The sequence below is a fragment of the Mandrillus leucophaeus genome, unplaced genomic scaffold, assembly GCF_000951045.1.
Source record: "Mandrillus leucophaeus isolate KB7577 unplaced genomic scaffold, Mleu.le_1.0 Scaffold105, whole genome shotgun sequence".
NCBI classification, from domain to species: domain Eukaryota; kingdom Metazoa; phylum Chordata; class Mammalia; order Primates; family Cercopithecidae; genus Mandrillus; species Mandrillus leucophaeus.
The window spans coordinates 900,049-915,142 of NW_012098654.1; the positions used below are offsets into that span (position 1 = coordinate 900,049).

The following is a 15,094-nucleotide window of genomic DNA, read 5'->3' on the forward strand; positions in this document are numbered from 1 at the left end:
CAGCTCGCCTGCCTGCAGTGGCTGCTGTCGCAGGGTGGCTGCAGAGTGCAGGTGGGTCCGCGCGGTTCGCCAGGGGCGCTGCGGCTTCCTCCTACGGAGAGGGTCCTGGCCCAGAGTCCCCCGGGGCTCAAGAATGGGTGGGGTTTGGCACCTCCTGGCCCAGCTGAGCCCTGCACGGAGCTCCTTCCAGAGGCCCTCAGGTGAGTGGGCTCCCTGACTTGCCAGTACGCGGGCAGATGCCCTGGCGAGCCTGGGGCCTCCCTGGAAGCGCACCTGGGTGATGGGAGCCAGAAGGGAGGGGTCTCCGTGGGGCTGGTGCTTACTAGTATGTACCGGGAGAAACAAAGCACTGATCCTGTAGTCCTGGGAGTGGGTGGGGACATGAGGCCTGGGCAGCAGAGTCAGACGCCCATGCCCTCCAGGACCGGATCTGAAAGGAGGCTGGGCAAAGTCCCACAGCCCACCCCAGGCTGAGATACAGGTGTCCCAGCCAGGATGTGGGGGAAGGGTGATGGGCTGTGGTAGACGGTGGTCTGCCCATAACCCAGGCTGACCCCAGGACATCAGTGCTGTCAAGGCTCCCAGTTGTCAGCTGCTTCTCCAACCCAGGCTGATTCTTGCTGCCTCCAGACCCCACCTGGTCACTCTGAGCAGTGACCTCCAAGGGCAGTCCTGGCTGCTGAGAAGCAGGTAGCCAGCCAGGCAGCGGTGGGACAGTTCCAGGCACAGGGAACAAGAAGTGCAGATCCCTGAGGCGTGCATGCTCCTGTCCTGTTGGAGGGCCAGCCGCAGGCAGCGTGTTCAGAGTGGGTGAGGAGGGGCAAAGCTGCCAGGGCCAGGCCAGACAGTATCGTAGCCAAGGTTAGGGATTTGGATGAAATTCTGGTTGAGGGGGTAGCCACAGGAGGGAGGAACCAGAACTAATTTTCCACTTAGACCACCGGGTGACCTGGAGATGGAAGGAGAGGAGTCAGGGTAACTCTAAACCGGCTTACTATGCCCCAAAGATCGCCAGGCCACCCCCACCTTCTGCCCTCAGATAGCAGGCCCCCCTTCCCACCCTTCTTGGGAGATGGCCCACCTGGTATCTCTCAGTGGGCCTCATTACCAGGGCTTCCTGGTCACGTGGCCCATGGCCACTCTTTTGCGCGGTGGCATGCCTCCCTGATCCAGTGTCCAGCCCTGGCCAGTGCAGAGGAACTGGGAGGAACAGGTGGCCTTGGGCCCAGCTTATCAGGTCTCCTGCCCTCTGGGCCGGGCAGGCTTGGGTGCGGGGGGAGAAAGTGTGTGGGGGATGACCTGGATCCTTGGGCTTGCCCAGCCCAGAGAGATAAGCTGCTTTAGGGTGTGGTCCACCGTACATGAGGCTCCTGGGGCCTGGACAGCTGGACAGCCTGGACAGGCACAGGCCAGAGCCCAGAGGTCTGTGGCCCTCTCCTTACAGTTTTCACCACTGACAGGCCCAGAGCCAGTGGGACCCCTGGAGCCTCAGACCCACAGTCCCCAAGGCCAGTAGGAAGGGAGCGCCTTTCTCAGGAGCTGGGGCTCAGGTCACATTTCACCATGGTTCTGCCCGGGTGCCTGCTAGCCAGCCCCGACCTTCGGGCTCAGAGGGGACACACTGAACCACTCTCTGGTCCCCCCACTCTCAGCTTTCTAGCACACAGGAGGGGCCTCGGTGTTGCCCTCAGCTTCCTGTGGGCCATGACATTCTCTGCCCCGTCTTCCTGCCTCCTTAGCAGGACCGCCAGGCCATTGCCCCCACCCTGCAGGCTGCCTGAAGACCCTACCAGTGGCCCCAGGGACCCCAGCTCCCTCCGTGACCTCTTTTCCTTGCATTTCTCGCAGGAGCCTCAGAGCTTCTCTTCCCACTGTGATTCGGCTTCCTGAGGCCTGGGGTCTCTCGCCAGCTCCTGCTGCCTCTGCCAGTCTGTAACCACAGTGCCCTGTCTCTGGGCAAGGCGGGGCAGAGAGGCTTTGCTTCCTGATCCTAGTGAAGTTCGCGCACTGCCTCCTGCAGCCGCGGCCTTGCCTACCCCTCTGTCGTCCTATGTGCTTGGTGCTGGGAGGTTGTTCTGTTCCCAAACCAGTGCCCACTCTGCCAAGTGCAGCAGCCTCTGTGTCTAGATGTTCCTGGGGATTCTCCTCCCAGCACAGGTCCCGTAAGCACTCCCCTCCAGCCCCTTTCTCAGCAGACACACACAGTGGGGTGTCCACTGATGACACATTCAGCAGTTCTGGGCCCAGGCCCCTGGCCGCACCCGCTCTGAGGCCCCTGGGGGGAGTTTGGTCCAAGCCCTCCCAGGGGCCACCACTAGCCTGCACCTAGCACCCCTGGCTGACTGCCCCGGACCCACCCACCAGTACCTAGCAACTTCCACCTCCACAGGGGCAAGAACACAGGCTGCTCCTATGGCTGCGCGCTGGCGAGTCTACTGGGGGAGGGGCGCAGGTTTCTGCACTGAAGTTGGGTTGCCGGAGGCGAGGCGCACTAAGGCGGAGGTCTCTGTTCCCACGTGACACCTAGGAAGGGTGGAGAGAGAGAGGGCAAGTGTTGGATGCAGGGGGTGCCCCCCAGTCCTGGTGCTAGCTTGGTACAGCCCCACAGCCCCCCTTCCTGGCCCTGCTCCGCCCAGTAACCCTCTGTCACTCCTTCAGGCACTCCCTGAGCCCCTGGGAGTCAGGGCTGTGGTTCTGGGCCTGGAGCCAGTCTCCTACCGTGACAACCAGGTACTTGTTGTGTAGGCAGCTCGCAGTCAGGACCTGCAGGCCTCTGAAAGCCCTGCATGGTGCTGCTGCCTATTGGCTATGGTTCAGAGAGGGCCAATTAGTTGCCCAAGGACAGAAGCAGAACTCAAACCCAGGATCCACATGACCTAAAAAAAAAAAAAAAACATTGCTGATGAGGCCTGGCCAATCCCTCCAGGGAAGACAGGGAGCACAGAACCACCCTCCAGGCCTGTGGGTGTCTGGGAGTGGCCCAAGCCAGGGGCGGGGCAGCAACAGGCTTTAGGAATTGAACTGGCTCTCCTCCCACAGGACAAAGACAATTCTGGTGCCACAGTCTTGCATCTGGCTGCCCGCTTCGGCCACCCCGAGGTGGTAAACTGGCTCTTGCATCATGGCGGTGGGGACCCCACCGCGGCCACAGACATGGGTGCCCTGCCTATCCACTACGCTGCCGCCAAAGGAGACTTCCCCTCCCTGAGGCTTCTCGTCGGGCACTACCCTGAGTAAGATCACCCCTCTTAAGGGGTACTCTGGGTGGGCTGGGCCAGGGCTTTGGGGGATGCCTGGGATTTTCCACGCCTCTCTGACACTCCAGGACAATGATCCCTCCAGTGGCCATCCTGGGGCCAGAGGGCCAGGCCAGAGAAATGGCTTCCACTCAACATGAAATTTTCCCCTCCTGGAAAACCCTTTCTGGGGCTGTCCCCAGAGCCCTGTAAGCAGGTGCTCCCAGCATCCTCAGCTTCCCAGCCGCACGCAGCTGGGCCTGGGAGGCTGGGCACGCAGGCCAAGGTCACCTGTTCCCCTTGGGCTGCTTCTGCAGCAGAGGCTGTCTCTAGCTTAGGCTGTGTTCATTTGCAAGACTGTTCAGGACGGAGTGGGGAGCAGCAAGGGCAGGAGCGCCTCCTAGGCCCTAGTCAAACAGGCGGAAAGGGAACCCCATCAGTTACTCAAGCAGTTAAAGGAGAAAGACCCCTCCCAGACCCCCACCCCACCTCCTGGCCCCAGAACCCCTGGCTGGAGGCCATCCAGAGAGCAACTTGTTATCTCCTGTGGCCCCTCAGCCCATTCCCACTATCAAGGGAAGCATGGGGCTCCTAAACCTCCTGGGGAGTGGGCTGGGAGCTCCCCTGGGTGGGGTGGGGGGTCGTACAGAGCAGGGGGCACGTGTGAGTCTGGGGGAGGGAGGGAGGGACTCAGGTCTTAGGTGCACCTGGAGAGGCAGGCATCCTGGGGAAAGCTGCGCAGGCCCTGTCTGAGAGGGTAGGGTGCCAGATGCCACAGGGGTCTGAATGGGGAATGGGGTGCTATGACGGTTAACCCTCGTTAGTCTAAGTGGGAGCCTGAGATGTAAATGTGAATGTGGACCCAGCCTCAGGACGACAGCAGCTACGAGGTGAGAGGGTCTGGCCTGTCCCCACCACTGGTCAGTTTCTGGGTGTGCCTGCAGGGCCCCTGGCCACCAGGGAGCAGGCTGAAGGCCAGTTCTGGCCATATGACCATGTGGCAAGGTGGCTACAGCAGCTGCAGCCTCTTGGGCCCAGGCACACTGGCGTGGATGTAGGGTAGCCCTAGCACCCACCAGGCCGGCCTCCAGTGGTCCCCTTGGCCCAGGACAGGGGAGCTGGGCCTGGTTCCATCCTTACTAAGAAGGGGCTCCATGGTTTGGTCAGTGGGAGACCCAACAGGTGCTGCCCCCGGGAGGGGGCGCTTCACCACCAGCCCTGCCAGGCCTTCTTGGTGGCCGCTTTGGTATGAATTCACTGCTTCCAAACAAACTAGGGTTTGGATCATGTCAAAGTCAGTGGGATTTAAAGCAGGAGGGCCCCAGGGACCCTTGAGTAGAGGGTTCCAACTGGCTCCTGTCAGCACCTCTTGGAGGCTGTCCCAGATTCCTGAGTTAGACTCTCCATGTTGGGGCCTAGGAGCCACACCTGGGACATGTCCCCATCCTCACAGCGGTGATTCTGATGCACCTGTCCCACCCCCTCACTTCAAGCAGAGGAGAAGGACAGGTCTTGAGAGGGGCAGGTACCCCTGATGGAGGGACCAATAAGGCCCAAGTGTGAACTGGAAGACGCTGAGCCCGCCTTCTGCAAGCGCTGGTGAGGACCGCCAGTCCGAGCCTTCCTCACTGAGAAGCCAGGTCTAGGATGAGCCACGATCCCTCCGTGGGCTGGGATCCCAGGTGTTAGGAAGACTGGCTATGCTGTGGAACGCCCTCCAGGGCTCCGGGGCTGGGGGACCCTGATCCCCTTCCAGACCATGCCAGCTGCTGCGTGTGATTGGGCGCTGGTGCTGACCCAGTGGCCAGATGGCCTGGACTGATGAGCCGCCAGCCCCCCAGGAGTCACCATGAATCTCAGGGAGGTGGACAGAGGGCTTGGGCTCCGTTTCCCACAGCGGCGTGTGACTCGGCTGATAAGAAGGTGTCTTTGTGTGGTTGCCAGGCTGGGCTCATGCAGGAGGGGCAGCTGGGAACTGGGGTTGGGGGCTGGTGTACCCACTTAACCTCCTACCTTGGGAGTAGGATTCCTGCTCACGAAGGCTGTGGATATGAAGGCTGGGAGCTGGGGAGGGCAGAGGCTTGAGCTGCCCCAGGCCACAGGGCGCAATCAAGGGACCCAGGTGGCCCAGCTTCATGCTCTTGTGAGCCTCTGCGGCCTGCTGTGAATGGCTGTGAATTATTCACAAGGCTCAGCTCTCTCGCTGGCGTGTGGGTGAGTGCTGAGGGAGGAAGGCCTCCCGGACCTGCTGGTGGGAAACTCGATCCTGCCCAGGGAGGCTGTGGGTGACCATGGGAAATGGAAGTGACACACTGCAGAGGGGCTGGAAGGCTGGACAGCCTCGGGAAAGCTCAGCTAATTCCAGGGCTACACCTTGGGGTGTTATAATAGAAGGAATGCCCTGCACATCCCCCACACCTCCCTGTCTATCCCGTTCATGGGGCCAAGTCTTCCCAGAAGCAGAGGACTTGTCCCAATGACCTCAGGGGCTGCTGCCACATGGGACCCTCCCTCTGGGCCCTTGTAGAAAAGGGATCTCTCATACAAAATTAGCCGGGCGTGGTGGCACATGCCTGTAATCCCAGCTACTCAGGAGGCCGAGGCAGGAGAATCGCTTGAACCTGGCAGATGGAGGTTGCAGTGAGCCAAGATCGTGCCATTGCACTCCAGCCCGGGCAACAAGAGTGAAACTCCATCTCGAGGGGAAAAAAAAAAAAGAAAAAGTAAAGGGATCTCTCAGTTGGGAGACATGGGGCTGGCAGGAGCCGGGCTGGGCAAGTCCCAGGCCCTGGGTCTCGGGGAGATTGAGTTGGGAGGGTTGACCCTCCTGGCAGGAGCTCTAGTGGCTGATGAAGGGGCGGATTGAGGGTCCAGACCCCCAATCAGGGCAGAGTGAGGAGGGGCGAGGAGCAGGTGTCCCCAAGGCTGGTGGCCACCCTCCCAGGAGGGTCCTGGAGCCCAGGAGCTTACTCTGACCCCCTCACACCTGCTTCTGGCTGCCCCAGGGCCTGAGCAGCTGGGCGGGGCTGTGGGGGTCGGGGAGCCTGGGCTCAGCTGGGACCCTGAGGCTTGAGCTTCCAGGCTGGGCAGTGAGGAGGCTCCAGGCTCTTCCCCTGGGCTCCTGGGTGCTGCCAGTCACAGCAAGCGGGAAAACCAGTTAGCCCAGAGATTTTATCAACTTCAGCAGGTGTCTCCTTCCCCCAAAGCCTCCCCTACCCCAACCAGACTAGACTGGAGTGGGATTGGAAAGTACCTGGGGCTGGGTACGGTGGCTTACGCCTGTAAGCCCAGCACATTGGGAGGCTGAGGCGGGTGGATCACCTGAGGTCAAGAGTTCAAGACCAGCCTGACCAACATGGTGAAACCCCGTCTCCACCAAAAATACAAAAATCAGCTGGGCGTGTGGCCAGACTATGCCTGTATAGGTGGCACATGCCTGTAATCCCAGCTACTTGGAAGGCTGAGGCAGGAGGATCGCTTGAACCAGGGAGGCGGAGGTTGCAATGAGCCCAGATCATGCTATTGCACTCCAGCCTGGGCAACAGAGCAAGACTCTGGTTTAAAAAAAAAAAAAAAAAAGGAATGAACAAAAGAAAGGAAGGAAAGAAAAGAAAAAGAATCTGGTGCTGAGTATCTTCTAGGAGTCTGGCAACACCCCATGTCATCTGAGCCACACAACCACCCCTAGCAGTAGCTCTGCAGTCAGCCCATTTTACAGATGGACTCATTCAACTAAGGCTTATTGAGCATCTTCTATGTGCCAGGCAATATTCGAAATGCCAGTGATATGCTGGTGAACCAGACAAGTGTCCCCACCTCGTGGAGCTGACAGGTACAGAAATGGTGTTTCAGAGAGGCTGATCCACCAGCTGTGGTCACCCCTGGCTTGCTGTGTGGCCTTGAGCTGGCTGTACCTCCTCTCTGGGTCTCTCTCCCACTCCTGGTCCAGGTCCTAATCACTCAGGGCCTTTCAAGTCCACTGGAGACTTCCCCTTTTCCCTTCCTTTGTGCAAAGCTTCACAGAGCCTAGCTGCTCCCACGGCCCAGGGGTTCAGGAAGCCCTGACCTGGGACAGAAAGGGGGTTTCTTAGGAAGCCCCAGCAGCTCTCAGCTTAGACAGCCCCAGGGCCCAGGGCTCAACTCTCCCCCTTAGAAGGCTGGAGGCTCTGCCTGGGGTGGTCCTTTTCTGCACTAGGCCCCTGACTCTGGCACAGGCCGTGGGGGCTTGTTCCTTTTTAATCACCAGCCCCAGCTCTACCCACGGTGTCTGTCAGTTCAGCCGGTAGCAGGGTGTGGGGGCGGGGCCTGTGTCCACACTGAGGAGGTGGCTGCCGTCCTTGACCTCCTGACCCAGGTGGAGGCTCTGAGAAAGGAAGGACCTGGTGGAGTCCGGAGAAGCCCCTCACAGCAGGAGACCATCTCATGTCTCCACCAGCAGCTCCTGGTCCCAGCTGTTGTCTAACCAGGGCTAGTGTGCCTGCCCTACCCTTCCAAGGGGGAGAGCTGAGCCTTGGGCCCTGGGGCTCTGTAAGCAGCGCACTGCTGGGGCGTTCCAGGGCTTCTGAGAAACCCCCTTTCTGCCCCACGTGGGGGCTACCTGAACCTCTTGGGTTCAGATGGGCCATGGCAGCAGCCAGGCTCTGTGAGGTTGTGCACTAAGGAAGGGAAAAGGGGAGCCTAAAAGGGGAGCCAGTAAGCCTAAAAGGCCCGGGCCTTCGCCCGTCCATCTCCACCCGCAGCCTTTGAAAACACAAGTCCTGCTGGGTGCGGTGGCTCACACCTGTAATCCCAGCACTTTGGGAGGCTGAAACAGACAGAACACGAGGTCAGGAGTTCAAGACCAGCCTGGCCAATATGGAGAAACCCCGTCTCTACTAAAAAATACAAAAATTAGCTGGGTGTGGTGGCACGTGCCTATAGTCCCAGCTACTCCGGAGGCTGAAGCAGGGGAATCGCTGGAACCTGGAAGGCGGATCGAGACCATCCTGGCTAACACGGTGAAAACCCGTCTCTACTAAAAAATACAAAAAATTAGCCAGGCGTGGTGGTGGGTGCCTGTAGTCCCAGCTGCTCAGGAGGCTGAGGCAGGAGAATGGCGTGAACCTGGGAGGCGGAGCTTGCAGTGAGCCGAGATCGCACCACTGCACAGCCTGGGCAACAGACCGAGACTCCATCTCAAAAAAAAAAAAAAAAGAAAGAAAGAAAAGAAAAGACAATGCAAGTCCCAGCCGGGTGTGGTGGCCCATGCCTGTAATCCTAGCACTTTGGGAAGCTGAGGCGGGTGGATCCCGAGGTCAGGTATTTGAGACCGGCCCAGCCAATATGGTGAAACCCCGTATCTACCAAAAAATACAAAAATTAGCTGGGCATGGTGGTGGGCGTCTGTAATCCCAGCTACTTGGGAGGCTGAGGCAGGAGAATTGCTTGAACCCAGAAGGTGGAGGTTGCAGTGAACCAAGATCGCACCACTGCACTCAGCCTGGGCGACGGAGCAAGACTCCATCTCAGTGGGGAAAAAAGTTGGCCGGGTGTGGTGGCTCCCACCTGTAGTCCCAGCTACTTGGAAGGCTGAGGCATGAGAATCACTTGAACCTGGGAGGTAGAGGTTGCAGTGAGCCGAAATTGCGCCACTGCATTTCAGCCTGAGCAACAGAGCAAGACTGTTTCAAAAAAAAAAAAAAAAAGAGTAAGTCCCATCACAGGCTTCTGGCCACTGACAGGGAAGGCTGCTCACTTCCTTATAATGGCCCAGAGGCCGTCCCTCCTCCGGGCTGGGGTCCCCTCCAACAGACCAGCGCCCCTGCCTTCACAGAGGCTGATCCCCGCCTGCTCCCTGCCCTCCTCCAAGTCTTTGCTCAGACCCCACCTCAGCAAGGCCAACCTTGAGCCTCGCTGAAATTATCACCCATGCCCACGATGCCCACTCACTCTTCCGCTGGCCTTGTTTCCTGCTGCCCTTTTTTTTGAGACTTGAGCCTCACTCTGTCGCCCAGGCTGGAGTACAGTGGCGTGGTTCACTGCAACCTCCACCTCCCAGGTTCAAGTGATTCTCCTGCCTTAGCCTCCCAAGTAGCCAGGATTATAGGTGCGTGGCACCATGCCCAGCTAATTTTTGTATTGTTAGTAGAGATGGGGTTTCACCACGTTGACCAGGCTGGTCTCGAACTCCTGAACTCAGGTGATCCGCCTGCCTCGGCCTCCCAAAGTGTTGGGATTACAGGTGTGAGCCACTGCACCCGGCCTCCCGGCCGCCCTGTGGTTGCTTGGCTTTGCGTTCTGTGTGCATCCTGTGTGACAGCCGAAAGCTAATCCCTAGGGAAGCCCCTGAGCCACATTCCGTCTCTTCACTCCCTGCATGCCTGGATTTCCAGCCAGGCCCTGCATCACACAGACAGATGTGTGTTTTCATCCCATCTCTCCCTGACTGATGAGGCCAGGGGCCTTGTCTTCCCGGCTCTGTATGCCCAGAGCCTGACTCCAGTAAACGTCTGCTGAATGAGTGGGGTGTGGAATCCCAGGGACTTGTCCGCTCTGCCTACAGCTCATTGCATGTGACCCTAGACAAAACTCCCCTATGGCCATTCCCAAGCCTGTCTGGCAAGTGGACCTAACCTGCCCTACCAGGCTGAGGCCATGAGTGAAGAGACATCCCCTACTCCTGGCCTGGATGTCCCTTCTCACATTTATTCATTCAACAAACAGCAACTGGGTGCACCCAACTGCCCGGCCCATCATCACGTCAGCCACACATTCTACTGTCCACGTGTGTATGGGTCTGAGGAATAGGAGAACAAGATAATTCAGGAGTGACAAGTGCTATATAGGGAGATGGGCAGTTTGGTAGGAAGTGAAGGGGATGGTTCTTTAAGTTGAGGGGTCAGGGAAGCCAGGTGTCTTTGAGGAGAGGAGAGCTGAGACCCTAATGAAAAGAGGGTCGGCCTCGCAGCCCTGCCATAACGAGCTGAGCCTTGGGCCCTGGGGCTCTGTAAGCAGCGCACTGCTGGGGCGTTCCAGGGCTTCTGAGAAACCCCCTTTCTGCCCCACGTGGGGGCTACCTGAACCTCTTGGGTTCAGATGGGCCATGGCAGCAGCCAGGCTCTGTGAGGTTGTGCACTAAGGAAGGGAAAAGGGGAGCCTAAAAGGGGAGCCAGTAAGCCTAAAAGGCCCGGGCCTTCGCCCGTCCATCTCCACCCGCAGCCTTTGAAAACACAAGTCCTGCTGGGTGCGGTGGCTCACACCTGTAATCCCAGCACTTTGGGAGGCTGAAACAGACAGAACACGAGGTCAGGAGTTCAAGACCAGCCTGGCCAATATGGAGAAACCCCGTCTCTACTAAAAAATACAAAAATTAGCTGGGTGTGGTGGCACGTGCCTATAGTCCCAGCTACTCCGGAGGCTGAAGCAGGGGAATCGCTGGAACCTGGAAGGCGGATCGAGACCATCCTGGCTAACACGGTGAAAACCCGTCTCTACTAAAAAATACAAAAAATTAGCCAGGCGTGGTGGTGGGTGCCTGTAGTCCCAGCTGCTCAGGAGGCTGAGGCAGGAGAATGGCGTGAACCTGGGAGGCGGAGCTTGCAGTGAGCCGAGATCGCACCACTGCACAGCCTGGGCAACAGACCGAGACTCCATCTCAAAAAAAAAAAAAAAAGAAAGAAAGAAAAGAAAAGACAATGCAAGTCCCAGCCGGGTGTGGTGGCCCATGCCTGTAATCCTAGCACTTTGGGAAGCTGAGGCGGGTGGATCCCGAGGTCAGGTATTTGAGACCGGCCCAGCCAATATGGTGAAACCCCGTATCTACCAAAAAATACAAAAATTAGCTGGGCATGGTGGTGGGCGTCTGTAATCCCAGCTACTTGGGAGGCTGAGGCAGGAGAATTGCTTGAACCCAGAAGGTGGAGGTTGCAGTGAACCAAGATCGCACCACTGCACTCAGCCTGGGCGACGGAGCAAGACTCCATCTCAGTGGGGAAAAAAGTTGGCCGGGTGTGGTGGCTCCCACCTGTAGTCCCAGCTACTTGGAAGGCTGAGGCATGAGAATCACTTGAACCTGGGAGGTAGAGGTTGCAGTGAGCCGAAATTGCGCCACTGCATTTCAGCCTGAGCAACAGAGCAAGACTGTTTCAAAAAAAAAAAAAAAAAGAGTAAGTCCCATCACAGGCTTCTGGCCACTGACAGGGAAGGCTGCTCACTTCCTTATAATGGCCCAGAGGCCGTCCCTCCTCCGGGCTGGGGTCCCCTCCAACAGACCAGCGCCCCTGCCTTCACAGAGGCTGATCCCCGCCTGCTCCCTGCCCTCCTCCAAGTCTTTGCTCAGACCCCACCTCAGCAAGGCCAACCTTGAGCCTCGCTGAAATTATCACCCATGCCCACGATGCCCACTCACTCTTCCGCTGGCCTTGTTTCCTGCTGCCCTTTTTTTTGAGACTTGAGCCTCACTCTGTCGCCCAGGCTGGAGTACAGTGGCGTGGTTCACTGCAACCTCCACCTCCCAGGTTCAAGTGATTCTCCTGCCTTAGCCTCCCAAGTAGCCAGGATTATAGGTGCGTGGCACCATGCCCAGCTAATTTTTGTATTGTTAGTAGAGATGGGGTTTCACCACGTTGACCAGGCTGGTCTCGAACTCCTGAACTCAGGTGATCCGCCTGCCTCGGCCTCCCAAAGTGTTGGGATTACAGGTGTGAGCCACTGCACCCGGCCTCCCGGCCGCCCTGTGGTTGCTTGGCTTTGCGTTCTGTGTGCATCCTGTGTGACAGCCGAAAGCTAATCCCTAGGGAAGCCCCTGAGCCACATTCCGTCTCTTCACTCCCTGCATGCCTGGATTTCCAGCCAGGCCCTGCATCACACAGACAGATGTGTGTTTTCATCCCATCTCTCCCTGACTGATGAGGCCAGGGGCCTTGTCTTCCCGGCTCTGTATGCCCAGAGCCTGACTCCAGTAAACGTCTGCTGAATGAGTGGGGTGTGGAATCCCAGGGACTTGTCCGCTCTGCCTACAGCTCATTGCATGTGACCCTAGACAAAACTCCCCTATGGCCATTCCCAAGCCTGTCTGGCAAGTGGACCTAACCTGCCCTACCAGGCTGAGGCCATGAGTGAAGAGACATCCCCTACTCCTGGCCTGGATGTCCCTTCTCACATTTATTCATTCAACAAACAGCAACTGGGTGCACCCAACTGCCCGGCCCATCATCACGTCAGCCACACATTCTACTGTCCACGTGTGTATGGGTCTGAGGAATAGGAGAACAAGATAATTCAGGAGTGACAAGTGCTATATAGGGAGATGGGCAGTTTGGTAGGAAGTGAAGGGGATGGTTCTTTAAGTTGAGGGGTCAGGGAAGCCAGGTGTCTTTGAGGAGAGGAGAGCTGAGACCCTAATGAAAAGAGGGTCGGCCTCGCAGCCCTGCCATGACGGAACTGACAGTGATGTAGGGACGTGTAGAGGCCTCCAGTGGGATCAAATTTGGCCTAATTATGGGCCAGAAGGAAGAGCTGGGAGGCTGGGAGAGTTGCAGGTAACTTTAGGCTTCTGGAACTCTTCCATGCTAGCTGATAGGCTGGGGTGTAGAACCCTTCTCAAATCAGGGCTGCATTTCCTCCCTGGACCAGGCCTACTTGGGACTCTTTTTTTTTTGAGACGGAGTCTCACTCTGTCACCCAGGCTGGAGTGCAGTGGTATGATCCTGGCTCACTGCAAGCTCTGCTTCCCAGGTTCACACCATTCTCCTGCCTCAGCCTCCCAAGCAGCTGGGACTACAGGCACCCGCCACCACGCCTGGCTAATTTTTTGTATTTTTTAGTAGAGACGGGGTTTCACCGTGTTAGCCAGGATGATCTCGATCTCCTGACCTTGTGATCCACCTGCCTTGGCCTCCCAAGGTGTTGGGATTACAGGCGTGAGCCACCGGGCCCAGCCAGGAATCTTTTAACATAGGCCAGGAAGTGTGACTGGAGGACGCCAAAAGCCGTAGAGCCACCAAAGGCTCGGTGAATTTCAATTCAAAGCAGTCATAGGCCGCAACTGGACCGATCTCGGAGGGACAGCGTCTTCCTGGCCTCCCTCTGGGGAGGCATTGCTGGCAGTGGGGAGGGACGCGGGAATCATTCTTCAGCCTGAGTCTGGCTCCATGGGCAGCTCACTCCGTGTGGCGGCGTTGGCAGTCAGCTGGCACCAGTCTCCGCCGGAGATTCCCACAGCCCGCGCGGGCGACCCATGTTTCTTTTGTGTAATCAGAGGTGACTTGATGAATAGTTACAGTTCATCCATAGCATCTTTGTTCCCAGGAGAAAGAAAACAAATCATGATTTATATGATCATCACCAGGGAGCCTCTGACCTACAAAGAGTGTTTGGGTCAAAGCCAGGGCAAAGAGCAAGCGCTTGGTCTGGGAGCACTTTTCTGCAGCTGTCACCGTGGTCGGGGCTAGAGCTGGCAGGGGTCTGGGAGGCAGAGGTCTCCCCCAAGACCCCTCCTCTCCCCTCTAGGTAGTGTTCCCCACAGCAGAAATGATGCCCAGCCTGGCCCGTACTTGGCAGGACCTGGACACGCGAGGCCAGTCATGGGCCCTCCTGGTGGCTGGTCCTCCCAGGCACAGGGAAGGATCATAAAGTTCAGCAATGGCTGTGCGCCAGGCACCAGGCCCGTGCTCAGGGCTCTGCAAGCACTTCTCAGGCGCTCCGCACAAGGTCAGGATGACGACTTTTGCCCCCATTTCATGGATGGGTTTGGGAACACAAAGAGACAAGAAGCAAGACTGTGGCACAGCTCAAAGGCACAGGACTCGAGCCAGGTCCTCCTTTAGCGAAGCCGGGGCCCTCCCTGCAGGTCCTCCTGTGACTGTGCCCCAGTAGCTGGCAGAGTGTTCCTGAGTTCCCAACAGGGAGGCCTGCAGGGAAGGGCAGTGGTCTGTGCGGTGGAAGGGAGGGAGGCAGTGGGACAGACCAACCAAGAGCAGAAGGGGTGCAGACGTGGCACATTTGGAGTCGGAAGCAGGCTCTGCATCAGACACAGCCTCAGATCGGGGCTCTGCCTCTTTCTCATAGAGTGATCTTAGCTCTCTGTGCCTCAGTTTCTTCATCTGTACCAGGATAACAATGCTAACACCTGTCCTGTAGGGTTGTTACAAGGACCAGCTGAGAGAACGTGTGTGTTATACTCATCACAGTGCTTGAGACAGAGTAATCATTCAGTAAATGGTGGCTGCTATCACTATTATTATTATTATTTACTACTATTACTTTTATTAATTCCTCTCTCCAGTGATGGGAATTTTGTTTCTGTTCTTATTTATTTGTTTATGTATTTTAGAGGCAGGGTCTTGCTCTGACACCCAGGCTGGAGTGCAGTGGTGTGATCACAGTTCACTGCAGCCTCAACTCCCTGGACTCAAGTCATCCTCCCTCCTTAGCCTCCTGAGCGGCTGGGACTACAGCTGTTCACCAACGCACCTGGCTAATTTTTGTTTTGTTTGTAGAGATGGGGGGGGGGGTCTCTCTATGTTGCCCAGGCTGGTCTCGAACTCCTAGGCTCAGGCAGTCCTCCTGCTTTGGCCTCCCAAGGTGCTTGATTCCAGGTGTGTGATGGGAATTTCATTTGGGTCCTTATGCTCATCCATATCTTTGTAATACTCCCCAGTGACTGTGAGAATGCCCAGTGTTCTTCTTGCCCTCAGGCCAAGGTGGAAGGGGATGTTCAGCCAGGACCCCCTCCCACCCAGCCCATCAGCATATCTGCCCCAGGTTCTGGGGTATTCCAAGCTGGAGGCTCTGACTCCATAATGGGGCGCATGAGTGCAGATGCAAATACTAATAATAATGGTGACGAGCTCCAGCACTTACTGAGGGCTCATTCTGTG

General features: G+C 57.6%; 1 protein-coding gene across 1 annotated transcript in view; it reads left to right on the top strand.

Annotated features, from left to right (window-relative positions):
* The window catches only part of ESPN (espin), a 49,454-nt gene that overhangs the window by 1,787 nt on the left and 32,573 nt on the right, over positions 1–15,094 (top strand). Inside the window, exons 2-3 of the mRNA XM_011981594.1 lie at positions 4–51; positions 3,040–3,233. Coding sequence (XP_011836984.1) covers positions 4–51; positions 3,040–3,233 — 242 coding nt within the window. The remainder of the gene's footprint in view (positions 1–3; positions 52–3,039; positions 3,234–15,094) is intronic.